At 66.5% G+C, this 26618-nt stretch overlaps 2 protein-coding genes across 3 annotated transcripts; both read left to right on the top strand.

The window, feature by feature from the left end:
* Positions 1-255: 255 nt before the first annotated feature.
* Positions 256-5083, top strand: CHLRE_09g395806v5 (uncharacterized protein). Its single transcript, XM_043065776.1, has 12 exons — positions 256-706; positions 794-1232; positions 1373-1476; positions 1595-1721; positions 1867-1924; positions 2235-2575; positions 2804-3013; positions 3233-3335; positions 3503-3648; positions 3901-3969; positions 4214-4291; positions 4497-5083. Exons 2-12 carry the CDS (start codon positions 834-836, stop codon positions 4920-4922), a joined length of 2061 nt encoding a protein of 686 aa, XP_042921265.1. The 5' UTR covers positions 256-706; positions 794-833; the 3' UTR covers positions 4923-5083.
* A 432-nt stretch (positions 5084-5515) lies between these two features.
* CHLRE_09g395769v5 (uncharacterized protein) lies at positions 5516-26438 on the top strand. 2 transcript variants are annotated; one of them, XM_043065773.1, is made up of 50 exons: positions 5516-5710; positions 5982-6117; positions 6648-6810; positions 7120-7248; positions 7607-7750; positions 7984-8075; positions 8279-8503; positions 8790-8879; positions 9056-9188; positions 9351-9622; positions 9833-10051; positions 10207-10377; positions 10660-10839; positions 11122-11346; positions 11549-11722; positions 11944-12057; positions 12249-12330; positions 12565-12794; positions 12982-13185; positions 13383-13532; positions 13677-13883; positions 14033-14104; positions 14256-14406; positions 14586-14974; positions 15162-15276; positions 15390-15595; positions 15837-15956; positions 16146-16317; positions 16571-16792; positions 17040-17810; positions 18014-18484; positions 18618-19097; positions 19277-19338; positions 19527-19920; positions 20043-20522; positions 20683-20744; positions 20849-21248; positions 21398-21862; positions 22026-22105; positions 22239-22403; positions 22596-22797; positions 23002-23201; positions 23397-23450; positions 23618-23674; positions 23815-23968; positions 24108-24256; positions 24453-24536; positions 24845-24979; positions 25180-25383; positions 25577-26438. In XM_043065773.1, exons 2-50 carry the CDS (start codon positions 6061-6063, stop codon positions 25712-25714), a joined length of 9915 nt encoding a protein of 3304 aa, XP_042921263.1. In that variant the 5' UTR covers positions 5516-5710; positions 5982-6060; the 3' UTR covers positions 25715-26438. The 2 variants fall into 2 exon arrangements, with proteins under 2 accessions (XP_042921263.1, XP_042921264.1); XM_043065774.1 differs by having other exon boundaries at positions 5982-6150.
* Positions 26439-26618: the final 180 nt, after the last annotated feature.

The raw sequence follows: 26618 nt of genomic DNA, 5'->3' as shown, positions 1-26618 counted from the left end.
GACGTGAACGCACAGCCCCAACCCCCCAGCACCGGCACCCAGATCACATATTACTTACTTATATAGTGGAGTCTGTATCTCGCGGTGGGGGGCGGTATTATGACGGGTTTTGGTGCTGGGGGGGGGGGTCGGCAGATGGCGAGGGTGCGCTGGGGTGCGGGGCTGAGCTGCGGGCACGCGGGAAGAAGTCCGCGCGCGCCCTCGCTATTTGACAGGGCATTGGCCCAGCTGTTAATATTACATGAATACGTAGGTCCTTAGAAGCTGCGCGGGCGAAAACGAGCGATTCTGCGTCCAGTGGATCGCATTTCCCCAGACTCCATTTCCCCGATGAGGTGCTTGGCCCCGACCCCGACCCCGACCCCAACCCGGTCACCGGTCCGGGAGGTTGTGCGCACGCCAGCATCCGCAGTACCTTTGGTCCAACGAATGTTACGACTCTGGCACAGCCTCCTTTCACCTCAGCTCTACGCCACTGTCTAATGGCCACTACCTGCACACGCCTCCTCTCGCGCTCGGCATATAACACCGTACGTTGCGTCCCATGTCACTTGACTCCCTTAGGGGCACGCCCCATGGATCGCATGGCGGTCCGCTAGTGCGATAGGCGAGCTCTGGAACTCACTGACGAGGCTGCGTTACGCCCGATCCCCTCCTACGCGCTTATCCGCTGAATGCGCTGACACCTACATTGTAAACCACGAGCGTAAGATCAAGTACGCTGCAAGCGAGCGAAGTCCATTGAAGCGAGCATTCGTTTCGTCCTTCAACTCCTTCGCCATATCGACCGCAGATTACAATCTAGATCACTAGTCACAAGCCACGCTGCCATCATGTGGGCCCGGGGCACGAGCAGTTCGGCAAGGTCCCAACCGCTGCGCGATGCCGTTGCGAACCCTGAGGGTGCCGGTTCCGCACTGGCCTTCCTGCATCGTGCATCCAAAGGCAACATGCGCTATCTCAGCTCTGGCTGTACTGCCGAAGCGGCTCTGGGGCCCCAGCCGCAGGGGCGTTACCAGGTCCGCAACCGGGCATACCGCACAGCCCCAACCGCCAGCCGCGGTGCCGGCGTGGCGGCTGGCGCAGTCAACGCGGTCAATGCCAGCACTGCCTCAGCTGACGCTTCGCCGGCTGTCGTTCACACGGACGTGGCAATCGTGGGAGGCGGTCCCGGCGGCCTCGCGGCAGCTGCGGCTCTGTCGCGCGTGTTGGACCCATCTGTGCGCATCAAGGTGCGGAGGCGGGCAGAGCGAGGCAATGGAGGGTAGCGGGGGCGACCCTCCTAGTGACAGCACCGCTTAACTACAGTCCTTACATGTCACCCGCCTGCCCAACCTGCCACCTCACTCCTGCCCGCGCTCTCTGCCGGCAGGTGTTCGAGGCCGCTCGGGGCTACAGCGAGGCGGGCGCGGGCGTGGGCATGCACATCAACGGCCTCATGGCGTGTGAGGCCATCCACCCCAGCATCGCGCACACGTGAGACGCTGCAGTGGGCGTTGGAGCCGGGGTGAAGGAAACGTGGCGAGGGAAAAGAGTACGGTGCACACCCGATGGGCCACAACAGATGTGCCTCGCCCATTGCCTCTCGCCGCAGGCTGTACGACAAGGCCTGCTACAGCCTGTGCTCGTACCAGTACGACGACGTAACAGGGCAGCGCAACGCGGGCGGCACCATCGCGGTGGACCGGACGGGCCAGATGGAGGCGACCGGGCACTGCCAGGTGCGTGTCAAGGGTGTGCATGCAGTTATGCTGCGAACGCCGCGCTTGCTGCCTCGCCTTAGACCGCATGTAGAGTGGCTGCGCACCATCTAAATGGGCTCTGTGCGCTCGCTTCGTGGCTGGGCTCTTCCCGACACACTCGCAGGCCCTGATGTACTGGAACGACGTGCGCGAGTCCCTGTACGAACACCTGCCGGACCCAGGTGCGTGTGCGGCTCTGCGGCCGCCCACAAGGGCCTGGTCACCCACTGGCGCCATGCGCCCTCGTGCGTGCTGGCACCTGTGTGCTCAGCCCCAGCCCCCGTGCGCCACATTTCGAAACCCCTGCCCCTTGCCACCTGGCCGACTACCCCCGTCACCTGACGCGCATCGCGCTTGTGTCACCTCTGCGGCTCCCGTGGGCTGCCCAGCCGCTACTGCTGCAGCTGCCGCGCTCCTGCCGTCCTACTTAATTGTTTGCTCACGTCAGCGCCCGTGCTTGCCCTTGCCCCTCACCAAACGCGCGGCTGCCAGGCATGGTTGAATTCGGCTGGCGCGCTGCCGGCTGCCAGGCCCTTGATACCGCGGAGCAAGAGCTGCTGTCCGGGGCTGCAGCTGGAGCTGGTGCGGCTGCAACCGAGCTGCCCTGGGGTCAGCAGCCGTACCACTACGAGCTGCGCATGACGCGGCAGCGGGCCTCCGGCTCGGTTGGCGGCGGCGGCGCGGCGGCGCTGGCAGCCGGGGAGGACGGAGGAGAGGACGCGGAGGGCGGGGAGAAGCGGCGCGAGGCCGGTGATCCGGCGGCGGGGGAGCTGATGGTGCGTGCCAAGGTGGTGATTGGCGCAGATGGCTACTTCAGCCGCATCCGCCGGGAGGTGAGCGGAGAGGACGCGCTGCCTGCGTGCCTGCGTGCCTGCATGCCTGCGTGCCTGCATCACCAGTCTAGCCGCCCTGCCGGCCTGCCTTTGGTCAAACGTCTTGACTACACCCTATCGTATCGTACCTGTAATTCTTCCCTCCACCGACTTGGACAACGCATGCGTGCAAACATATGTGCCATCTTCCGCACCCCATTTCTTTTTTTCCTTGCCCATGAATTGCAGCTGCTGGGCGGCACGCCGCCGGTGTTCAGCGGTATGGTGATGTGGCGCGGCAGCTTCACTGCGGAGGAGCTGAGCTCGGGCGCGGTTCCGCTGCCGCCGGCCGCCTTCGGCGCCGGCGCCTCTGACCGCGCCGCCTCTCACCGCTGGATGCCGGCTGGGACGGGGATTGCACCGGGGCAGGGCCGCGTGCTGTTGCTGTTCCTGGCGCAGGTGGGTTTGGGGGTTTGGCAAGGGTGGGATCCGTGGGAATTGTCGGGGGACAAATCGGCTGGCCCATCCATGTAAGAGGCAGGAAACGCTGTGTTGTAGCCCACGACAAGCCGAATAGCGGAGATTAGGCGTGGTGCTAAGTGGCTTGGTGTTCTTGCTGATGTACACTCGCTGTGACTGGCCCTGTTATTGTTGCCTTTCCCGTTTTCCCTGTCACAGGGCGGTGACGGCATCGGCGCCTGGTACCTGCAGAACAGCGTCAAGGCAGTGCAGGAGGCGGGCGTGGAGTTCCCGCCCGCGGGCGCCGCTGGCGGCGTGGGAGGTGCGTGCCGTTCACCAGGCCTACCTGTATTGGCACAACGACAGCGCAGATTGTTTGTACGTGTTGCACGCGGCCCTGCGCGCGGGCCCGCGCTTGGTGCTCTCCTCCTGGCTCCCGCGCATTAGATGCTCGCGTGTTTGCACACATGCCTCTGCGCACGTACGCAGGCCTGGTGGGCTCGGCGGCGTTGGCTCGCGGCCTGGCGGTCAACGCGCACCTGCCTCCCGACGTGGCGGCGCTGCTGGCGGCCACGGCCCCGGAGCGGGTGACGGAGCACGGGCTGTATGTGCAGCCCCTGGACTCGGTGGAGCAGGTGTGCCCGCCGAGGGGGTGTATGTGGGTGATGGGAGTAGGCCCTTGAGGCCTTGCGAACCCAACTAAACCGAGACCCAGGACCAGCCTAGTCAGCGCCGCCACAGTGAACCTGTGCGTGACCGGACGTTGGGCTTCGAACGGTGGCGCATACTAGTATGCAGCTGTGCATAATAAGCACGAAGGCGCGGAAACCGGCAGCCGCCAGGTTGTTCTGACTGTGTGTTGTTTGGCGCTGTTTGGATACTTGCAGGGCAGCTGGACGCGCGGTCATGTGGTGCTCATCGGCGACGCCGCGCACGCCGCGCCGCCAGACGGCCAGGTGAGGGCTGCCGTGGTCCATGGGGCCCCTTGATACCGTATACTCCGTGCTGGCTGCCCTGAACCCGAGCTGGTGGTGCCGTGTAAACTGCCGTCCACGTGGCCGCCGACAGCTTTGGGCAGCGGCCATTGCACGCCATACGCACACGCAAATCCCTTCGCGCATCGGATCCTGACGCTGCAGCCATGTTGTATAGTCCCGTGCCGGCATCGTGCCGCAAACCATCACTGTCATCCTCCTGCAGGGTGCCAACCTGGCGATTGAAGACGCGGTGGTGTTGGCGGACGTGGCGCGGCAACACGGCGGCGTGCTGAGCCCGCAGGTGCGCGAGGGATGGTGGGCGAACGGCCAGGCCAAGCAGCACAGCCCTGCCCAACCTGCGCTACCTTGAGCTCTGCGGCTTTGCCGCGCCTACTGGGACCGCGGGACGCATCCCGCTGGGCCACTTTGATGGTACTGGACGGGACGTCGTGCTTTCCTGACATCCGCCCGCCATCCGGCCCGACCGCCATCTCGCCGGCGTACAGGTGTTTGCGGAGTGGGAGGCGCTGCGGCAGCCGCGCGTCAAGGCCATCCTGGGCGACACCAAGTACCCCTTCCCCGACCGCATGGCCGCCATTCAGGCCTCCTCCTTCGCGCAGCTGTGGGCGCCCGGCGACCCCGGCCTGCCCACCTCACTGCCCGCCGACGCCGGCAGCGACGGCAGCAGCAGCAGCCCTGGCAGCAGCGGTGGCGGCAGTAGCGGCAGCGAGGCGCTGCCGAGCATGGAGGAGCTGCGGGCCTGGTCGCGGCGCACCATCCGGGCCATTGTGGAGAAGCGGCTTGCGGAGGTGGCGGCCAAGGGGGCGGTGGCTCAGCCAGCGGGTGAGGGAGGCCTGCAAGGACAGGGGCGGGGCCAGGCGGCGCCGATTGGCGCTGCGGTGGGTGCGCGGGAGGTGGCGGGTGGCCGGTGAGGCCTGGCGGGAACTGCTGAGATGTTGATGTGATGTGGCGTCGTGGGTAGGCCTACGAGATTTGGGACAAGGGCGCGCAGGCTACGGAAGCGATACGGTACGCTGTGGTAGAGGAATCACCCGTGACAGACGAGTCTGGAATAGTGTAAATATACAATGTTCTCAGTGCCAAATGCGATGTTGTATCAATACCGTATGAGAGTACGTAGCGGCGCTCAGTGCAACCCGCGCCAACCGCAGTGCCAAACCGTGCGTGTTTTGTTACGTTAACACACCGTCCTCAAGGTCGGACTAGCGCCCGCAGATATGGCGCGATTCCCCAATCGACAACACATGCTGGAAGGCACCGCGGAACCGCCGCCCAGGAAGCAGCCTCGAGACATGCGTGCGCATTTTAGGCGGTTAAGCTGCTGACAGGTTCCACCGAGCCGGTAAACGCGTACACCGGCGTATTGTAGCATGTACTACGATGATAAGGGGTATTAAGCAAGCATAGCTGGGCGTGGCGCTCATCGCGAATGAGACCGACCGTGCTAACAAGGTGGATTTTGCGCGGACTAGCACAGCACGTAAATAGACGGTGATGTACACATATCATTAAGCTGCCCGGAGAAAGCATTTGAGGGTGTTCACGGTCTTTGCCTTCAAGGCACTATTTATAGCTCTCCCATCCAGTTCAACCTGCATACACGAGCACGCTCAAACATATGCAATTCGGTCGATAGGATTGTTCTGGCCAGTTGAGCAACACGGTGCCATTCGGAGCAGCAGCAGGGCGAGGAGCTAGGGTAGGTTGGTCTCTGACTCATGTATGTGGCGCTGTGCCCTTGTGAGTGTGGCTGGGGAAGGAACTGGAGGCCGGAGCCGAAGATGCGTTGGTCGACATGCTGAAGAGAGTCTATGTACTTGGCGCAGGCCCCGGCTTGCTACAGGGCTGATACTAGTCTGAATTACTTTTGTTAGATAAGCTGTCCACTTGAAACACGAGAAGAGTTCGCGGCGCTGCACTGCACTTCTTGAGCGCTGCAATTTAACGCCCAGCTCTCTCCAATTATGCAGCTGCAGGAGGCGTTTCCAACGCTCTCTGTCATGTTTTGTAGCACTCCAACTTAATCGATAGTGCACGGAAGAAGGCGCCATGGAGGGGGGCCTCTTCCCTCCTGGCCCACCGCGAGGGGCTCCACCTCGCGGCCGCGTGAGTGAAGTAGACATGGGCGGAGTGGTTCCGGTGAGTAAGCTCGGAATCTGGCTTGGTAAAGCTCGCGGGCTGGTCTCACCGCGTGGCGCGGGCGACGTCAACAGCGCACTGGCGGGGCGGGCAGCGCAGGTCTGCGGAGCAGCTAGCGGCGTCTCCGTGTCTCCGCGCACAACAAACAGCAAGGAGCTCAGCAGGGGAGAGTGACGGCGGTTCGCCTCCGCGCTCAGCACGCACTAGGCGGCGTGCGTGTGGCAGGGGGGGGGGGGTACTTGAGGAGCCACCGTCGCGTCGGCCGCGTATCACCGCACCGTGTGGGGCTGCGTAACCACGGCCCCGCTTCGACCACTGGGCATCACCTGGATGCGCATCGATTGCAGCCTGGAAGCCCAGCGTCAAGCGGCAACAGGGGTCCCGCCAGCGGAGCCTCCTCGGGAAAACCCACATCCCCGCGTCGACCATCCTTGCCCACTGTTTTCACTGCCATTGCTCCCTTCTCCTCTGTTCTGCATTCACTCCTGCCCTTCCAGCGCGGCCCGGTGAGCGATGACGTGCTCCAGGCCATCAATGAGCGCGCCACTGCGATCTTCTCCAGCCACAAGCACAAGGTGTCGGGCATGCTGGAGGCGCCGCAGGGGCTGTATGCGCTGGCGCTGGTGGGAGCCATGCTCGGGCTCAACCAGAAGCAGCTGGGTGAGTGTGTGGCGCACATGCACGTGGGTAAGGGTGGTGGTTGTGATGGTGGTGGTGGTGGTGGTGGTGGTGGTGGTGGTGGTGGTGGTGGTGGTGGTGGTGGTGGTGGTGGTGGTGGTGGTGGTGAATGAAGCGGAGGTTCTGGTGGGGGTAGTGTGACGTCAGTGGGGGGTTGGCGTGACGGCGTGGTCGTCCACGGGTGGAGCTGTGGCGGACAGGGTGGCTAGCAGGGCCCGGGGCTTGGCTTGGCTATGGTAGCTGTGCTTGGAAACTACTTTGTGCCACAACCCCTCTGCACTGCCACTGCAGACTCGGAGCTGCAGATGGCCCAGAAGGTGGGCCGCCGCGCTCTGAGCTTCGAGGACTTCATGACGGCGGTGGAGGCCATGGTGTCGCTGCACGGCGCACTGGCGCAGCAGCAGGTCAAGCGACTGCCCAGTGAGTGACGCCGCGTGCGCATGATGCCGGTGTGCGGGCACAGCGGGGAGGTTGGGGGTGACGACAGGTAAAGCGCAACGGCTGCAGCGCTTCGGGGTTGCGTCGTTGGACCAAGAGGATGCGCGGAGCCCACATAACAAGGCCGGGAACACCCGCGCAAGCTGGGAAAGCGGGAAAAGGCTGCACGTCGGGGGTGCCTGGATACGGCAGACACCAAACGCAGCCATAAATGGGCCACAGCCAGGCGCGAGGCTGCCGGCAACGTCAGTGGTGCCTTGCGCCCGCGTCCGCACGGCTCCTGTATACACCCCGCTTTCTCACGCTCTCTTTCTCTCTCGCTCTCCACGTCCCGCTGCAGACAACGACATGAGTAAGGCGCTGCGCAGCGCCTTCGACATGTACACCAAACTGAACGTGGGCGGCTTCGTGGGCGGCGACAGCCGCATGAACAGCAACCAGTTCACCAAGATGTGCACGGACGCCGGAATGATGGAGCCCAACGGTGGGAGGGGCGCGCTGCAGGGCAGTGGGGCTGCGGGGCGAGGATGGACTGGGTGGGAGGAGCGGGAGGTGGGTTGCGCATGCGGCATCGCAGGCGCGATGGGAGGCGGGGATGCGCTGAGCCAGTTGCCTACGTCGGGACGGATGCGCTGCATGGAGGCATCTGGCGGCGGCGCTAACCCGTGCCCTCCCTGCTGCGGCTCCCCTGCACCTCCCGCAACACAACACACACAGGCCCGGCCAGTGTGTCCACGCTGCAGCTGAGCTGGGCGTCCTGCAAGGCCACCTTCGGCTCCACCCGCCTGCAGTACAGCCAGTTCCTCAAGGTGGTGGGGGAATGCGAGGGAACGGGGGAATGGGGAGTTGGGCCAGGACAGGGGCCACGGGGTGGGGGCTGGGACGAATCGTGATAGCTCGGCACGAGCGCTGCCGTGGTTGGGATGGGCACAGGGCGGGGCGCCAAAAGCGTGAGGCTATCGCTGAACCCTACCACTGAACCTCTCTGCCCACCGCGGCCTCTCTCCCGCAGATCCTGGGCGCCCTGGCGGCGGAGCTGTCTGGCGACGTAATGCTGCTGGTGGCGGGGCTGGGGCTGCAGCTGCCCACCGTGCCGCCGCTGCGCAACGGCTTCCGCAAGCCGGACGCGGGCGAGGTGAACCTCAACGTGCCCAAGCCCGAGCTGGTGCAGGGCATGGGCGCGCACATGGCGGCAAACGAGGAGTACGAGAAGTTCGTGGAGGGAGGCATGGGCCGGGTGAGCCGCTGGAGCTTGAGGGCGTGGGGCTGGAGATGGGTGGGGTTAAGAGGGGCAGTGGGAGGTGGTTTGGGGTTGCGTAGAGGTGGGCAGGCACCGGTGCAGGGTCGCGAGATGGAGGGACCATGTGACGGGACAGGGCGGGACATGGGAAGAGAGGAGCAGCGGGTTGGCTCTGAAAGGTGGAGTGGCGAGACCCGCAGTGATGCTGCGACAGGCGGGAACGCGACCAAGGGCCTGCCCCCACGCGACCGACGACACCCCTGCCTGTCTCTGCACCTCGTAGCGCGACCCACTCCGCGCCAACGCCTCGCCCATCAAGGCGCGCTCGTCCATGAACGGCGGCGCAGTGCCCAACTGGGTCAAAGCCATGCAGGTGGGTCCGGGCCCGACCGTTTTTGTGGCTGTACCCCGACATTCATGTGTGTCAAAACGGGCAAAGTGAGCTACATTGTCTTTGTTGGGATGAGGGTTATGTGCCCGAGCGTCCACAGGGCACCTTGCTGACACACCCCGCCACCCTCTGCTCTCGTGTGCCCTGCTTCCCCGCAGGCCGACCAGGGCGGCGGCAGCGTAATGACGTCGGGCCAGGACATCCGCGGCATCCCGGTCATTGAGACGCCCGACAGCGACGACGACATGCCCAAGAAACCGCAGCCGCGCAAGTCCGGCATGGCGCCGCAGCGTGAGTGTGCGCGTGTGTGCGTCTGTGTATATGTGCGTCGGGTGCGGATGCTGGGGACTGGAGACCTGCCCGCACTTGCGCGACGCCCTCCGTAGCGTCACAAATCCCTACTCGGATGAACCATGAAGCTGTTCCACCCTTGCCGTACTCTGCGGCCCGCAGCCCCGTCCGAGGGCCCGCAGCGCGTGGCGGCCTCGCCCATGCGCGGCCCGCGCGGCGGCAAGCTGCCCCAGATGGGCAGCAGCAGCGGCGGCCCGGAGGCCCTGTCCTCGCCCCTGGACGAGTACGTGATCAAAGCCGACGCGCCCAACTACGGCGGCCGCGGCAACCAGATTGACATCACGGAGAGCACCGGCCCCATGACCGTGCGGCCGCGCGAGAGCCTGCGCAACGGCCCGCGCGGCGACCCCGACAGCCCCACCTTCAACCCGCTGGTGGGTGGGAAGGCGGCGGCATGCGGCGGCATGCGGCGGGCAGGGGCCGGGCAGGGGCCGGGCAGGGGCCGGGCCGGGCCGGGGAGGAGAGGAGTAGGGGTGGGCAGGGGCATAGCTGGCATGGCACATTCTTGTCTGCCCCTGCGTTTTGCCGCTGACCTCTTGACCATGCGTTTGCATGTTTTCCCTTTCTTACGTGCGACATAACAGGAGCCATCCATCCTGTCGGGCGCCGGTCAGCGCATGCGCAAGTCCGTCATCCAGCCCGAGGCCATGCAGGAGGTGGTGCAGCAGCAGCAGCAGGCGGTGAAGGCGCTGGAGACCAAGGTGGAGGAGCAGCAGCAGCGCGAGAAGGACCTGTTCCAGCGCGTGCAGGTGCTCACGGAGAAGCTGCAGGAGGCGCAGGTCGCGGCGGCCATTACCGTCAAGGTGGGGCGTAGGAACGAGCGATTGAGGGTGTTGGGAAGAGGCATGTGCGCCGCAAGCTTGTCGGAAAGATACGGTAGCGCGGCTTGCGTGAGAGCACAAGGGTCATGCTCTACACACGATTCACTCTTGCGCCGAACCCTTCACGCTCTGCGCAGCCCGGCTGCCCCGGCGCGCCGCTGTCCATGCCGGACGTGCCGGAGGGCAAGCCGCGCACGGTGGTGTCGGGGCGCTGCCCGCTGACGGACCAGGTGGAGAAGCTGACGCAGCAGATGGCCGAGGTCATGTCGCGCCTGTCCGCGCTGGAGAGCATCCGCATGCAGTCCAAGGTGTGCGGGCGAGCGGGGAGGGCAGGGCGGTGGTGGTGGCGGGTGGCGGGTGGCGGGGCGGTGGAGGGCAGGTGGTGGTGCGGTCCGTCGAGTGGCGGTAATGCCGTAATGCGTCATGCGTTATGAGGAGCGTGCTGTGGTGCTGGGGCAGGCGGTGTCGCGACGCTGGTTTGCAACAGTTGGGGCGATGGACCGAACACTGCGGGGTGTGGACATCCGCGTCGTGCTTCCTGCAAGTCGGTTGCTGCGCGCAAACAAGCTGCCCGCGTCACCCGCCCGCAGAGCGAGGGCGACGCCAAGACGCGCAACCCCGTGGCTGCGCGCGCGCCCACGTTTGAGGACAACGGCGCGCTGGCTCCCTCCACGGGCTGGACGCCTCCGGGCATGGGCGCGGCGCGGCGGCCCAACGGCGACGAGGCGCCGGCCCTCATCGGCGCGCTGCAGCCCGCCAACGCCACGCAGGTGCGCGGAGCGCAGGGCGGGGTGGGATGGGGTTGAGGACAGCCAAATGCAAAGCGCCCTGGGACGCGATGGACTGGCTTGGGCTGGGCTGGATTGGGTTGGGTTGCTGAGGCTGGCTGACAGGTGTATTAACAACGGGCGGCGGATGTTGAATGAGGGAAAGGGGTTGGACAGGGTGCGCGTGCCGCCGAATGATCAGGGAGCATGCTGCCCATACCTCACCACCGCACGCCGCAAGTACCGCACATCGCGCGCTGCCTGCTGCCTGCTTCCTGCTTCCAGGGCGAGTGGATGAGCCGCCTGCTGCTGAACCTTGACAAGCGCGTGCGGGGCATGGAGGCTGCGGCCGGCAAGCCCGACACCGATAAGGACGAGGAGGCGCTGGCCGAGGTGCTGAGGCAGCTGCAGGCCTACGAGGGGCAGCGCCGCCAGGCGGCCGCGCCGCCGGGCGCCGCGCCCATCACTCCAGTGGCGGGCGCCGACCCGTTCAGCCCTGCCTTCGCCATGGTGGGTGGGCGGTAGGGTTGGTGGAGTGTATGTGGGTGGGGCAGGATGTCGGGCGGACGGCTTACTAAGGATGGGGCCTGGGCGCGGCGAGCCCTGCAGCTTTGTGTAGCTTGGCCTTTTTGGCCATCGCAAGCAGTAGATCTCTGCGGAAACGCGGTGTCGCCAACCACCACTGCTCACGCCACTACCGCCCCGCCCGCAGGTGGACCACCGCGGCCGGCCCATGCCGGCGCCTGCGCCCGGCGCGCCGCCTGTGCTGATGCCCACCGGCGACCCGGAGCTGGACAAGCGGCTGCGCGCGCTGGCTGACGACATGCGCAACAAGAACGCCACCGTGGGGCTGCTGCTGGACATGTTCAACCAGACCCGCGCCGAGGTGGGTGGGGATGGGCGGGGCTTGATGAGGGGTGGGGCGTGGCCGGGTTGACGCAGCGGGGCGGGTTTGGATGGCGCTGAGGCAGCAGCCCGGGACGGGATGGTAGGGGATTGTGGCCGCGACCGGTAGAACTGAATGGATGTGGGCTGCTTGGGCTGAGCAGCGCCTTACTCTGAGTTAGCCCTGACGCTGGATGGGCTGGTGCCGGCGTCGCTGCACAGGTGGCTTCGCTGTCGGCGCAGCTAGCGGATATGCGCAAGGCCGGCGGCGGCGAGCCGGCCGAGGCAATGGGCATGGCGCCCTCGCCCGGCGGCAAGGCGCGCAACCCCATCAGGGTAAGATACGGTCCCGACTGGGCTCTGTGAACATACGCATGTCATGATGCAGCCAACGAGTGCAGCCCAGTACCAGTACCGGGCCTTTGCTGTAGCTACCGCTACGCTGTCGCAAGCCGTCCTGGCACGACCCCTGCCACTGGCACTCGCAAGGCCGCCCATGTGACCCCCATCACACGGCGCTCACCCAGGTGGTGGACAGCGGCTTCATGGCGCCCGAGGTGACTATCAACGCCGCGCCCGGCCGCAGGGCCGCCGAGCCCGGCTCCGAGGGTGAGTCGCGCACGAGCCCAGCAGCAGCAGCAGCAGCAGCAGGTGGTGGTGGTGGTGGTGCTGGTGCTGGTGGTGGTGTTGCTGGTGCTAGTGGGGTCGGCGCGGGGCTGTTTGGCGCGCAGGCCTAGTAAACGCTGCCGCTTGAAGGCGGCCACGCACGACCTTGACCCCAAACCTAAACACCAACACCGACGCCTAACGCCGATGGCACGTGTCGCTCCGCCCTGCTCGCAGCCGCGCTGGGCCCGCTGGCCCCGCAGCTGGAGAACGTGATCGCCGAGAACAGCAGCATCAAGATGGCCATGCGCGAGCTGTGCGCCGCCGTGGGCGTCACGCCGCCGCCGCTGCTGGCCGCGGGCGAGCCCGGCAGGGCCGGCCCCGCGCCCGCCGCCGGCGCCGACGCGTTCGAGATGTCGCCGTGGGGCGCGGCGGGCCGTCGCAACCTGAAGGAGGAGACCCAGGAGGTGGGCGCCTTTGGCATGCGTGCCTCCCCCTGTTGAGCAGATGGTGCAGTGCAGTCACCCACTCTTCTTGCATGCGCGCACGCGAGAAGCCTGTGGTGTGGCGTCTGGCAGCGCGCACAATGTGGTGTGCCTTTTGTGTGGGACCTGCATCACGCCGTGGCGCTGTGCGTAACTGTCTTGCCTACAGGTGAAGAAGAACGTGGAGACGGTGCAGCAGGATGTGGGCGAGCTGAAGAAGGTGGTGGAGCAGATGCGGGCCGGGTATGGCGAGTGGCCGCAGCCAATGCGCGCTCCGCAGCCCGGCGCCGCGCCGGGCGCCGCCGCCGCGCAGATGCCGGACATGGACGCCATGCAGCCGGTGGCGGCCGGCGGCGGCCGCAACCCCATCCAGGTGCGTCAGGCCCGCCCGCTGCGCCGGTAGCGCGTTCATGGCTCCCTCTCCTTTCCTTCCTTGCCTCGCATGCGCCTCATCACTTCACGTGCCTTAAGCAGCGTTGCTCTTATTGTTTTCCGGCACGCCCCTCCCCTGTCAATATCATCTAGTCTTGATTAGCCATTCATGGATTCCCCCTCCGTTGCCGCCGCCAGGTCACCGCCGGCGCCCCCCTGCACTCGGTGGACCCGCTGCTGGTGCCCAAGGACCGCCGCAGCCTGACGCCGCTGGGCGAGCCGGGCGCCGTGGGCGGCCTGCCCGACGCTGAGCTGGGACACCTCAAGGACGACCTGCAGAAACTCAAGGTGCGGCAAGGGCGCTCAGGAACTTGCGCGTTTGCGCGTTTGCGTTTGCGTGAACCTTACATTAATGAGTCGTAGGGCAGTAGACTCGTTAGGGATTGTGTAGTCGGTCTTTGGTCTAACCCCCTCTTCCGGTCGCTGCTGCAGGCTTTTGTGGGCCTGGCGGACGCTGTGGCGACCATGCCGCAGCTCCCGGGTGCCGGCGGCGCCGCACCCGGCATGGGCCCGACGGCGGGCGCCGGGGCGGTGGAGCTGGGCGCGTGGGCGGACGCGGGCCGCGGCCCCCGGCCGCTCAAGGAGACCGTGCAGACCGTGGCGCAGGACGTGGACGCGCTGCGCAAGCACGTCAAGGCGGTGCGTGGTTGTGGCGTTTGCTTGGTGCGGCTGGTGTATACCGGCCATGTACGAGGAAACGCGAACGATGTGGGACGCCGTAGTACGTTGTACCTTGGGCAGGAGCTCGTTTGACCTGATTGCCGCCTTCCCGTTACCGTGCTTTGCAGATGGACGCTGCGCTGAGGACTAACATTAACAACACCAACAACATGACTTCTTTCCTAAACACGAACGCGCCGGTGAGCACCCCCGGGCCCCACTGGTTCTTTGCCAAGTGCTGCACAGTACGCACCTTGATTGCCAGCTCCTGCCCTTCGGCCCCGTCCCCCGCCTCCCGCCCTCTCCCTGCCTGCCGCGTATGTAACCGTCTTGCACCCTCTCTGCCTGCAGGCGCTCATGGCGGCTGCGGAGGCGGCCTCCAAGGAGGCGGAGGAGGCCAAGGCCGCCGGCCGCAACCCGGTCAAGGTGTCGGCGGGCGGCGTGGAGGCGGGCGGCGCGCTGGCGCCCGGACAGAAGGGCCTGCTACCCATGCAGACTGCGGGTGAGCGAGCTCGCGAGCGCGGGGTAGGCCGAGAGGGCAAGGACGCTGAGCGCATGCGTACGCCTGCGTAGGGTGGGGCGTGCACCGACTGTAAACGAGCTGCCACTCCCCACTTCTGTTAGGCGGATGCATCAAGCATGTGCACTCCGCAACCCGATGTCTGCTCCTGCCCCTTCCAGGCAACTTTGAGGGGGGTGTGGTGGACCCTGGCGAGTACCAGGCCCTGCGCGACCAGGTGCGCAACATGGCCACCTATCTGGGCGCACCCGCCACCGCCACCGCGCCCGGCCTGGGCGCCACGCCCGGCGCCAAGCCCGGCCTGGAGCCCATGGCGCAGGCGGCCGGCGGCCCGTGGGGCGCGCCCGGCCGCGCCGGCCCTGGTGGTGGTGCCGGCGGGTTTGGCCCCGGCGGTGCTGCTGGCGGCACGCTGCCGGAGCAGATGGACAACCTGCAGAAGCAGGTGGCGGCAATGGGGCGCGCCATGATGGCAGCGGGCATGAATGTGGACTCTTTCGAGGGCGGCAACGCTGCGGCTGCGGCGGCGGCGGGCGGCAACGCGGCGTCAGAGGTACATTTGGGGATGGGTCGGGTGGACACGGTGGCGGTATGGCGCGGGTTGGTGAACGTGGAGGGGTACCGTAGCAGAGGGGCAGTGGGTGGGCGGGGTTGAAGGCATGTGGCGTGGCGTGCTGGCCTGTGACGGCCAGGAATGCGGTTTGATAGCACTGAGATTGGTTGTTCTCTCCGACTTGCAGGAGATGGCCAACGTCAAGAGCCGCAACGCCATCGAACTGGTGCCGGGCATGGCGGCGGTGGAAGTGCAGCAGAAGTTTATGTCGCCCGGCCGTGGCCCGCTGGCCACACCCAAAGGTGCGCCACCGCTCCTCACCATCCCCACAGCAACCCTGCCCTGCCCACCGGGAAAACACCATTTTCCCCAACATTCACTCACCTATTGCGCGCGACACAATCACACAACGCAGGCGGCGCGGCGGCGTTGGAGCCGTCGGTTTCGGCGCTGCAGGACGAGATGCGCGCCATGAAGGCGTACCTGGGCATTGAGGCGGTGCCGCCGGGCATCAAGCCCGTGGGCCGCAGCGCGGCGCCCGGGCTGGAGCCCATGCAGGCGGCGGGCGTGCCCGGCGACTCCTGGGGCACCTCGGGCCGCACCGGCCGCGACTTCAGCGAGGTGGGCCGGGCGGGACCGTGTCTTGACTCTCTAGCCTCTAGGAATGGGGAGGGAGGGGTTGGGTGCCGTGCTGTTGTGGGTGGGCAGGAGCGAGAGTTGGGGCTGGGGCGGGAGTCCCGAGTCAGCGGGCAGGCTGACCAGAGCAGTGATCGCTTGGTTGGTGTTTTGTCGGACCGGCCGCCATCCAGCCGTGTGCATGCGTGCCTGAGGGCTGGGCGTCGTATGGCCGTGTGCTGTGCAGGTGCGAGCGGGCGGCGCGCTGGGCGACATGGCCCGCGACCTGGACAACATCAAGCGCCGCCAGGCAGACGTGGAGGAGGCGCTGCGCGTGGCGGGCGTGCCGCTGGCCGCAGGAGGCCAGGTGAGAGTTGAAGGATGTTTGGTTTGTTATACATGCACTGCTGCAAGTGTGCACCAGTGCGTGTAACCCAGGCTGGCCAGCTGGGGTGCTATGGATGTACCGGAAAGCCGCGTTGTGTCCTAGCAGTGGCACATACTCGTACGGTATGGGCCCGCGTCAGCGACTGAGTGTTGGGTGCTGTGGCTGCAGGGCGGCGCGGGTGGCGCTGGCGGCGATGGCTCCGGCGCGGGTGGCGGCGGCGCGGGCAGCAAGCCGCGCAACCCCATCATAGTGTCGTCCGGCTACGTGGCCGGGCCGGAGGCAGACAAGAAGGGCTTCCAGGGCCCTGGCAGGCCGCTGCAGCCGCTGGGCAACATCGAGGGTGAGTCGGGGCCTGCGCCTGCGCATGGGACTCCCTGTCGTACGTCCGTTCTCGCGCTATCTCGCCATCCCGCCCGCTGCAACTTGGCAACCCGTACGGCTGCTCTTGCGCTTCTCGCTAAACTACAGCTACTGTGGATAGCCCCTGCCCCCCTCTTTCATGCCAAATGCAACCATACAAGCCTACCGTCTACCCTTTCCTTAGCTAATCATGAATGTAACCCCCCTCTTTCATGCCAAACGCAATCACACAGGCGTGCCGGAGCCAGTGATCAGCCACCTGGGCGCGCTGCAGGACGACGTGCGCCGCATGGCCCAGTTCCTGGGCATGACGCCCGCTGTGGCAGCGGCACCGGCGCTGCCGGGCGCCGCGCCGGCCGGCGTTGCGCCGGTGGCGGGCGCGGAGGCGGGCGCGGCGCCTGTGTCCTGGGGCTCGGCGCCGCCGGCGCGCGCTGCGCCCAAGATCCAGAACATTGGTGGGTGCCGCGTGGCGGGGTATGTGCCTGTTGCCATGCGGGCTGCGCACGATGCAATGCTGCCAAACGCGATACACCATTGCTAGCACGCACGGCTGCAACCTATTAGTCGTGAAAGGTATGCTGCCCGTGTGCTTGTGTCTGTAGCCTTCCGGCGTAGAAGGACACCACTTCCGTCAGTTCCGTTTGCATTGTAACGGTAATTGTGAATGTGCGCACGCATTCTGCGCTGCTGTGCAACACACAGGCGACCTGGTCAACGATGTGGAGAACTACAAGGCACGGCAGCAGGGCGTGGAGCGCGTGCTGAGGTCCATGGGCGCGCAGATCCCCTGGCCCGAGGACCCCGTCCCAGCGCCGGCGCCTGCCGCCGGCGCCGCGCCGGACGGCGACGCCGCGGGCGAGTCGCCGGTGCAGGTGTCGCGCCAGCGCAATGCCATCGCCGTCAGCGCCGGGCCTGTGGAGTACGGTGGAGCGCTGGCGGCGCCGGCTGGCCGCGGCGGCCTGGCGCCTCTGTCGCCGGGTGCGGGCGCGGAGGCGCTGTCGCCCGTGGTAGCAGCCATGGCGGATGACCTGCGTCGGGTGCAGGCGGTGCTGGGGCTCAGCCCTGCCGCCGCGGCAGCCATGGCGGGCCTGCCGGGCGCAGGTGGCGCGCCGGGCCTGGCGCTGATGGCGGGCCGCGACGACGGCGTGTCGGGCAACTGGGGCGTGGCGGGCCGCGACGTGCCGCGCTGGCCCAACGACCAGCCCAAGAACCTGGTGGAGATCGCGCGCGACGTGGACGACAACCGCAAGCGCGTCGCGGCGATCATTGACGCCATGAAGGCGGCCAACATCCCCATCCCGGCGACGCTGGCGGCGGAGGCGGCTGGCGACGACTTCAGCACGCCCGAGGGCGCGGCGGCTGCGGAGCAGCGGCGGCGCAACGCCATCAGCGTGAGCGCGGGCCCGCTGCAGCCGGGCGGCCCCGGCGCGGGCCAGTTTATGAGCCCCGGCCGCAAGCTCCCGGGCATGGAGGGTGAGTGCCTGGGTTGTAGGTGTGCAAAGGGGCCTGGGCGGTAGTGGGAGCTACGGCAGAATGGCGTGAGCAGTGTGTTTGGCGCACATGCTCTGCGGAGATTTTCAGCGTGAAGGGTTGTGGGCGCGCTGTGGGTTGAGACCACACCGTCGCAAACACTGTCCTATTCGCTTACCACCTTACCCCTTCCCTTGCTTTGGCAGGCCTGCCGGAGCCGGTGCAGGCAGAGCTGGCCAAGATGGCGGACGATATCCGCAAGGTGCACGCCTACCTGGGTATGAACCCCGCGGTGGCGGCGGCACCCGCCCTCGCAGCGGCGCCCGCTGTCGCAGCCATGGTGCCCATCGCCGGCCGCGACGACGGCGTGTCGGGCAACTGGGGCGTGGCCGGCCGCGAGGGCCCGCGCGGCCCCGGCGAGCCGCCGAAGAGCATGGGCGAGGTGGTTAAGGAGCTGGATGACAACAAGCGGCGCATGGCCGCGATCATTGACGCCATGAAGGCGGCCAACATCCCCGTGCCGCCAGGCGTCGATGGCGCGGATGGTGCGGGCGCGGCGGGCGAGTCGCCGGTGCAGGTGTCGCGCCAGCGCAACGCAATCGCCGTCAACGCCGGGCCGATGATGCCGGGCGGCCCGATGGGCGCGGCGCCGGGACGCAACCTGCCCGCACTTGAGGGTAAGAGCTGGCGTGGCATGCGGGAGGGAGGCAGGGAGGAATGCCGGATGCCTGCGCAGCGCGTTACCTCGTGCCTGCACTTGCTGACGCCATTTCTCACACACAAGTCCCAACACTGTCCTGCACCTTGTAGGCCTGCCAGAGCCGGCGGCGGTGGAGATGGCGCGCATGGCTGACGAGCTGAAGCGGGTGCAGGCCATTCTGGCCAACTCGCCCGCCATCGCCGCCACGCCTGCCGCCGCGGCCGCGCTGGCGCAGGCGGGCGCGCCGCCACCGGGTGCCTCCGACGACGGCATGTCGGGCAACTGGGGCGTGGGCGGCCGGCCGCCGGCCTCAGGCGGCCCGGAGAAGAATGTCAGCGAGATCATTCGCGAGATGGACAACAACAAGCGCCGCATCGAGGCGCTGGAGAACGTCGTGCGCGGCGGCGTTCCGGGCATGGGCTCCGGCTCGCGTGGCGATGGGTCTGGTGGCGACGCGGACGATAAGAGCTCACCCGAGGGCGGCACGGAGCAGCAGCAGCGGCGACGTAACGCAGTGAACGCGACGGCGGGTGGGGTGGACGGCGGCTCGCCCATGTTCGCGCCGGGCCGCGTGCCGGCGTCTCTGCAGGGTGGGTTGCGCAACCGCAAAGCTGTGCGGGTTTGGGATGTGCTGCCGTGGGCTGGGTGTGCTGCTATGGGGCCGGTCGGGGACGTGGGGCTGGGCGCTCGGTTGGTGTAGCCTGGCCATGCGTCATTCTCTGGCTGTGCTCACCATAATGGTGCTTGTCTTGCTCGCATTATCGTGCAGGTCTACCGGAGCCAGCACAGGCCGAGCTGGCCAAGATGGCGGATGAAATCAAGCAGATGAAGGTGGGTGAAGACAGCCAGCACATACCGATATTGCCGGTTCCGTTGTATGTAACCGTGTTGCCGCGAAGGAAAGGTGCGGTACACCGTACACGGGTTGTATGTCTTATGGCTGACCTTCAGACTTGTTCACACGGGGTAAGCACGCTGGCGCTGACACATGTGCGATTCAATTCATTCTCTTGCAACAGAGCTTCATGGACATGGGCCCGGCCGCGCGCGCCAAGGGCCCCGGCGCCGACCCCATCCAGCCAGTGATGGCGGCCGTGCCCGGCGGAGGCTTCGACTCGTGGGGCGGCCCCGGCCGCGACCCGCGCGCCGCGCCGGAGGGACCCCGCAACATGGGCGAGGTGGTGAAAGACCTGGACGATAACAAGCGGCGCGTGGCGGCGCTGGAGACGGCGATGCGCGCCGCTGGCATCCCCATCCCGTCGCCCGACGGCGAGGCGGCCGGCGAGGCGGCCGGCGAAGCGCCAGCGCAGCGCAAGCGTAACCCGATCATGGTGTCCTCCGGCCCGGCGATGGTCACGCCAGGCGGTTTCAACGCGCCGCAGCGGCCGGTTGGCGTTGGCGCGGCGGCTGCGGGTAAGCAAACCATGCCAGGCCCCTAAGTATAGCCCCCTGTCCTGCTCTGCCGCCGCCTTCATTCCAGGTCCAGTTTTCCTTTGGGATGTAACTCTTAACTGCCCCAACCCTCACGCACTCAGGCGATGCCGCGGAGCCGCTGCAGCCCCACATGGGCAACATGGCGGACGACATCCGACAGATGAAAGCCTTCCTCAACATCGGCCCGCCCGTGCTGGCGCCCAGCATGCCGGCACTGCCGGGCGCCGCGCCCGCGCCGGGCGTGGTGCCCATGGCGGGCCGCGACGACGGCGTGTCGGGCAACTGGGGCGTGGCCGGCCGGCCGCCGCGGCAGGCGGGCGAGCCTCCGCGTGACATGGGCGAGGTGGTGAAGGATGTGCACGACAACAACCGGCGCGTCGCCGCGATCATTGACGCCATGAAGGCGGCCAACATCCCCATCCCGCAAGCGCTGGCGGCGGAGGCGGCTGCTCTGCCCCAGGAGAGCCCGGCGGAGGTGCAGCGCAAGCAGCAGCGCAACCCGATCATGGTGTCAGCCGGCGGCTTCGAATCGGGCCCCGGCTTTGCGGCGCCCAGCCGCGAGCTTAAGGCAGCCATGGCGGGTGAGTGAAGGAACAGAACGTCTGTGCATGGAGATTCCGTTTACTAACCAGAGCTATTATGACGGGCGCTCTCTGCATCATTTCAGCAGTACGGTGTGCCGGTTACTCGATTTGTCGCCTGCTTGTGCATCGATCGCACGCGCCCTCTTGCCGTGTTCAGGTCTACCGGAGCCGCTGCAGGCGGAGTTGGCCAAGATGGCGGACGACATGCAACGCATGAAGGTAGGGGAAGAAGAGGACATCACCGGGCTAAGCTATAAGCAACGCAAAGCGAAAGTGTTATGACTCGTTGGGTTGCGACTTGACGCTTTCTTGCTGCGATGCAGATTTTCATGAACGGCACTCCGGCCGTGGCAGCCGCGCCCGGACTGGCGGCGGCACCCATTGCTGCGGTCATGCCTATGGCTGGTCGTGACGACGGCGTGTCGGGCAACTGGGGCGTGGCCGGCCGGCCGCCGCGGCAGGCGGGTGAGCCTCCTCGTGACATGGGCGAGGCGATGAAGGACGTGCAGGACAACAACCGCCGTGTGGCTGCCATGATTGACGCGATGAAGGCCGCGGGCATCCCCATCCCGCCAGCGCTGGCGGCGGAGGCGGCTGCTTTGCCGGAGGAGAGCCCGGCTGAGGTGCAGGCGCGCAAGCAGCGCAACCCCATCATGGTGTCTGGGGGCCCCATGGACTCGCAGGGATTCACGGCGCCGGCCGGCCGCCAGCCCGCGATGGAGGGTAAGCAACACAGCGGTAGCCCCGTTACCACTCGCTGGCTCCGCTCTTTCTTAGGACTCGGCGCGCCTCCCGGGTAGCTGGCGGCAGTGTACACACCCCTAAAAAACACTGACGCTGACACTTGTGCACCGGGCACTGTCCACACACAGGCGTGCCGGAGCCGGTGAAGGCGGAGCTGGCGCGCCTCAACGACGACGTGAGGCGCATGCAGGCGGCACTCGCCACCGTGCCCGCGCTTGCCGCCGCGCCGGCGCTGGTCGCTGCCAAGGCCGGCGCGGGACCCGACGCCGGCCGCGACGACGGCGTGTCGGGCAACTGGGGCGTGCCGGGCCGCGATCCCCGCGGCCCCGGCGAGGCTCCTGCGCCCTCGGTGTCCGACCTGAGCCGCGATTTGGACCGGTATAAGGAGCGCACCAACGCATTGGCCGACGCGATGCAGGCCGCCGGTATCCCGGTGCCGCCGCCGGGTGCGCTTGGCGAGGCGGCGCCGGCGGAGGGCTCGCCCGAGGCGGCGGCGCGCAAGCGCAACGCCATCGCCGTAAGCCCGGCCCACTACGGCGGGCCGGAGCAGCAGGGCTTTGCGGGACCGGGCCGCGGCGCGGCGGGCGCTGGACGTGAGTGCCTGGCACCGGCATGGCCGCATGGGCATGGGCATGGGCACATGTTTTGGCATAGATGCGTGAGCTTGTTGTTGCTTATAGGTAAAGAAAGTTTGTAGCAATAGTTGTGTGCATCGTAACGTGTGTGTCCTTGTGCTACTGCTCCTGCTTTGCGCAGCGGACGCGGCGCCGCTGCCGGCTCGCGTGGACAACCTGGCGGAAGAGCTGAAGGCCATGAAGGCGTTCCTAGGCATGCCGGTGAGCGCCGTCGGCGGTTTGCTCGCCACCTGCTTGCAGCTACATGTGCACTGCCAGGACCACATTGCACGCCAGCAATGCGCATACACGGCACTTGCAGAGTGGGTTGACCTTGTTGGTCTGTCCCCTGCAGGCGGAGGCGCAGGCGCCCAAGCTGGGCCCCGACGGCAAGCCACTGGCGCCAGGCGCGGAGGCGGTGGAGGGCGGCCCGTGGGCCGGCCCCGGCCGGGTGCCCATCGCCAAGGCGGTGGAGAATGTGACGCGCGACATGGACGACGTCAAGGACAAGCTCAAGGAGGTGGGGCCGCGAGGACTGTATGGGGTTAGCATCGTAATGCGCGCCGCTGCCGTCAGTGCTGCCTCCCCCGCTGCCGCTAACACAACAGCGGACTGCGCTCAGCAATGCGATTGCCGGCGTGGACCCTTTGCAGTACGGTATGCCTGACGCCACCCCTCCATCCACCAAACAATTCCTCACCCCCACTCCCAGCTGGACCGCGCGCTCAAGGCTGCGGGCATGGGCGCGCAGCTGCCCAAGGAGCTGGGCGGCCCCGGCGGCGGCCCGGGCGCGGAGGACCGTGGGCCCGAGGCGGCGGCCGGCCGGCAGCGCAACGCCGTGGCGGTCATGCCAGGCATGCAGGCGCCACACGACCCGCAGGCCTTCAGCGGAGTCAAAACGCGGGAGGCGCCACGTAAGTGCGCGCCGCGCGCGCGCAGTGTGTGCTCGCTCTCTTGCCCTGCGACTCCGAGGGAAGAGCGGCTTTGCCACACACGTCTCTGCATCTACCGGACCTTGCATGCGCGTGGCGCCATCCACCTTGGTCTCTCTCCCTCCACCCCGTAAGTGTTTTTGAGATTGACTGAACTAACCACCAACCGTTTTTTGCCGCCTGCAGCCATCGACAACCCGCAATTCGTGGACGGCCCCGAGTACGACAAGCTGCGCGGCGACGTGGAGAAGATCAAGGCGCTCATGGGACCCGCCGCGGTGGCGGCGGTGCCGGTGCCGGGCAAGGAGGGGCTGCAGCCGGTGCCGGGCGCGGCGGAGGCGCTGGGACCGTGGGCCAACAAGACCATCCGCCAGGCGGCAGACGACGTGAGCTTGGGCCGGTGTGGGAAGGGGAGACGGGCTGTAGGGGCATGGGTGGGCGTGTGGATGCTGTGGTGTTGGGCGACTGCGCTTAGGCCTGCAGGAACGCTGCTGGGCCATGCGTGTCACCCAGCTCGCTGAATAAGTTATTAAATGTGCTGTTGATGCTGTGTTGCTGTACGCCTCCCCCCCCCCAAACAGACCAAGAACGCAGTGGACGGCGTTCAGGCGGACCTGGGAGACATGAAGAAGCGGGTGCGTGTGTGTGAGGCGTTCTTGGTGTGCATGTGCCGTAGCCGCATCACACTGTCTCCGGCAAGAGTGGGCTGGCATGTGCTCAAGTGGTGACGTGTTTTATTGAACAACCGTGTTTTGCCTGTGGCGCTGACCCGGCTGTTGGCCTCACGCGCCCTGTGACGCAGATGGCGGACATGGCGGAGGCCATGAAGGCGCTGGAGGGCCCGCTGCGGGCAGCAGCGGTGAGCACGGCCTCAGCTGCTGAGTGGTCGTGCTGCGGGGACCTGTTGCCAAACTAGCACCCTGGAGCACTGTCTGTACAGACTACAGCATAGAACACTGTTACTGACAGGCCCGTTAAACCCCCGTCATCGTCTCGCAGGCTGCTGCTGCCGACGACGGCAAGGGTGGGCCTGGCGGCCCAGGCGCCGCCGGCGGCCGCAACCCCATCGCGGTCAATGCCGTCATGGTGCCAAGCGGGCCGGGCTCGGCACTCACCGGCCCCGGCCGCCCGGGTGGCCCAGACGGACCAGACGGTGAGCACTGCGCGGAGGCATCCCCGGCAGCGGTTTTGACGTATACGATAGCATCTAGTTGTCACGTGCCTGCTTGCCTCACTTGCCCGCCCTCCTCACCTATGTGCGCTGCCTATGCCTTGCTGCTGCGGTGCAATAGGCAACAACCCGGTGACTGTGGACGCGGAGGAAATCCGCAACCTGAAAAAGGCGGTGGAGGACCTGCAGAACACCGTGGGCCAGCCCGCGCCCGCCGCGGCGCCTGAGGTTGCGAAGAAGCCCAAGACGCTCAAGGAGGACACGGACGACGTGAGTGCTGACAGGGTTGCCACTGCCTGGTTGATAGGAGAAGGAAGGGAGGTAGCGTAGGGGCACGGTGCGGTGTGCAGCGTGTTGCGCTACATTGTGTGTGTGTGTGTGTGTGTGTGTGTGTGTGTGTTGAGCTGCTGACACGCACGTGTGTTTTTTTATGCGCTCTGCCGTCCTGTATTTCACATACGCACAGATCAAGAAGTTCGTCCGCGCCATGGGCAAGGACGTGGGCGCGATGGGCAACGACATGCAGGCGCTCAAAAAGCACCTGGACGACGTGAGTTGCTTTGAGCACGGACATCAGGCTGGTGCAGCGTAACCGTTGCCACCCTAGCCACACCCACCCAATGCCACCCATCCTATGCGGCACGCTTGTCGCCACCCAGTTTCCGCATTTTGCCACGCGTCCACGCGCACCTCCAAGCGACCTCCCATCCCCATCCTCAACTGCTCACCCTCACACGCCTCGATGTCATCCTCACATACCCAGATGTCACCCTCACACACGCCGATGTCATCCTCTCACACCCGATGTCATCCTCACGCACCCCACCGTCGTGACGTCGTGCTCTCTCTCACACACAGGTGGAGGGGGCCATGAACAAGGCCCTGGCCAACCTGGCGGCGGAGCTGGCCAAGATGAAGGCGGAGCGGGACGCCGACGACGAGGGCGGGCCACGGCGGGACCAGCGCAAGCTGGAGAACGCGGGGGACACCATGGTGGGCACCGTAATGCCGTGTGTGGGGCAACGCCCGTGGGCTACATTTAGTCTGGGTGGTGGTATAGTTTGCCAGCTGCGCTGGGAGCCGGCGCAAGTGACAAACTCGGCAACTCAGCACCGCGATCAGCATCAGCATCGCGCCTGCATCCTGACCTCCTGCCCCGTTCGTTGCTCGCCTCTCGCGCCCGCCACCACCAGGCCGATACCATCAACGCCATGGCGGCACTGAACGCGGCGCAGCAGCAGCAGCTGGCGCGCGCCGGCGACGGCAGCCGCAACGACGACATTGACGCGCTAAACGAGGCGATGCGGCAGAGCGAGAACCAGCTGGCGCGGCTGCTGGCCTTCCTGAAGCAGGACGTGATGGACCGGTTCGCGGTGCACGAGAAGACGCTCATTCGCGTGAGTTTGGGGAAGGGTTACTAAGGGGTGCTGGAAGAGGGCTGCCGGGTGCTTGCGACGCAGGAACATCCTGGGGCAGAGCCCCAGGGACGACCACTGAGGCCGGTGGTCTCGGCACCCACTCACCCCTGTTTCCATGCTGACTCCCTCCCTTGCTTCGCCTTCTCCTCCTCCTTCTCCTCCTGCTTTGCAGATGGCCAAGCAGATCGACTATATCCAGCGCCTGCTCAAGGGCGAGTTCGACGACCAGCGCGAGGCCTCGCGCGACGCCGGCAGCAGCCTCACGGTGTCCACCCCCGAGGGACACACCATGGCCACATACGACTCCTGAGGCAGAGGCGGGCGCGAGATCGGCGGGCGGGGCTGAGGTGTGGGGTACGAGGTGGGTTGTGATTGAGGTGGGGGGTTGAGGCGGGCGCGAGGTGCCGTGGGCACGGGTGTGTGGCAAAGGCTACCTGTCAGGCGGCTGCAGTGGATGGAGGTAGAGGCGGGGCAGCAAGACACGCTTGGTGTGAAGTGGGGGGCGAGAGACCGGCTGGCTTGGAGCCGGCTCTGGTGTACATAGACGACAAGGACGCGCAGAAGGGGACTACGCATGGACAAGTCACTCCGCATGTGCAGTGGACCGCTGTGCCTGCGGGGCACGCGCCTGTGGGCTATAGGGCGGAAGGGCCCGGCGTCACAACGTCGGGCCGCAGTCATTGCGTGTAGATATGGTGTGGGGCTTCCTGTGATATGCTTTCCCCCGTGAACCCTTCTTGTGCATGTTATATACCGTTGGCTGGGACCTTGTGCAAATGTGATACTCGAGGCCGCCGCCAGTTCAGCGCACCAGCGGAGACCTTGGTGGACGGCTGGCGTGCGTGGTGCAGTGGTCCTGGCAGTGCGGGTATTGTGTGTGTACCTGGTCATGTGTTGTACCCGCCGCAAGGGCTGGGCGTGGCGATGGCCGAACAGAACCTGCAAGTATGTTTGACCGAGGCAGCGGTCGCACGCCTGTGAAGGTGGGCTAGTACTGGACGTAGAAACATATAGCACTGTAAATGACTTGGATGCGGTGCCACGTGTCACAGAGGTCAACGCCGCAGCTGTGATCCTGAAGACGTCATGGCAGGGCGGGGATCCGGGGAACGTGGCTCTGATTCTCAGGAGTGGCTCGGTAGCCCTTCCAACTTTCCCCGCGCCATGCCAGCGGGCAAGTTCAAACTTGAGAGGCAAGGCGGCACCCATGTTCC

The sequence above is a fragment of the Chlamydomonas reinhardtii genome, chromosome 9 (assembly GCF_000002595.2).
Source record: "Chlamydomonas reinhardtii strain CC-503 cw92 mt+ chromosome 9, whole genome shotgun sequence".
Classification (NCBI taxonomy): domain Eukaryota; kingdom Viridiplantae; phylum Chlorophyta; class Chlorophyceae; order Chlamydomonadales; family Chlamydomonadaceae; genus Chlamydomonas; species Chlamydomonas reinhardtii.
The sequence above is the reverse complement of the archived record's forward strand: the minus strand, read 5'-3'. Positions and strand labels throughout refer to the sequence as shown.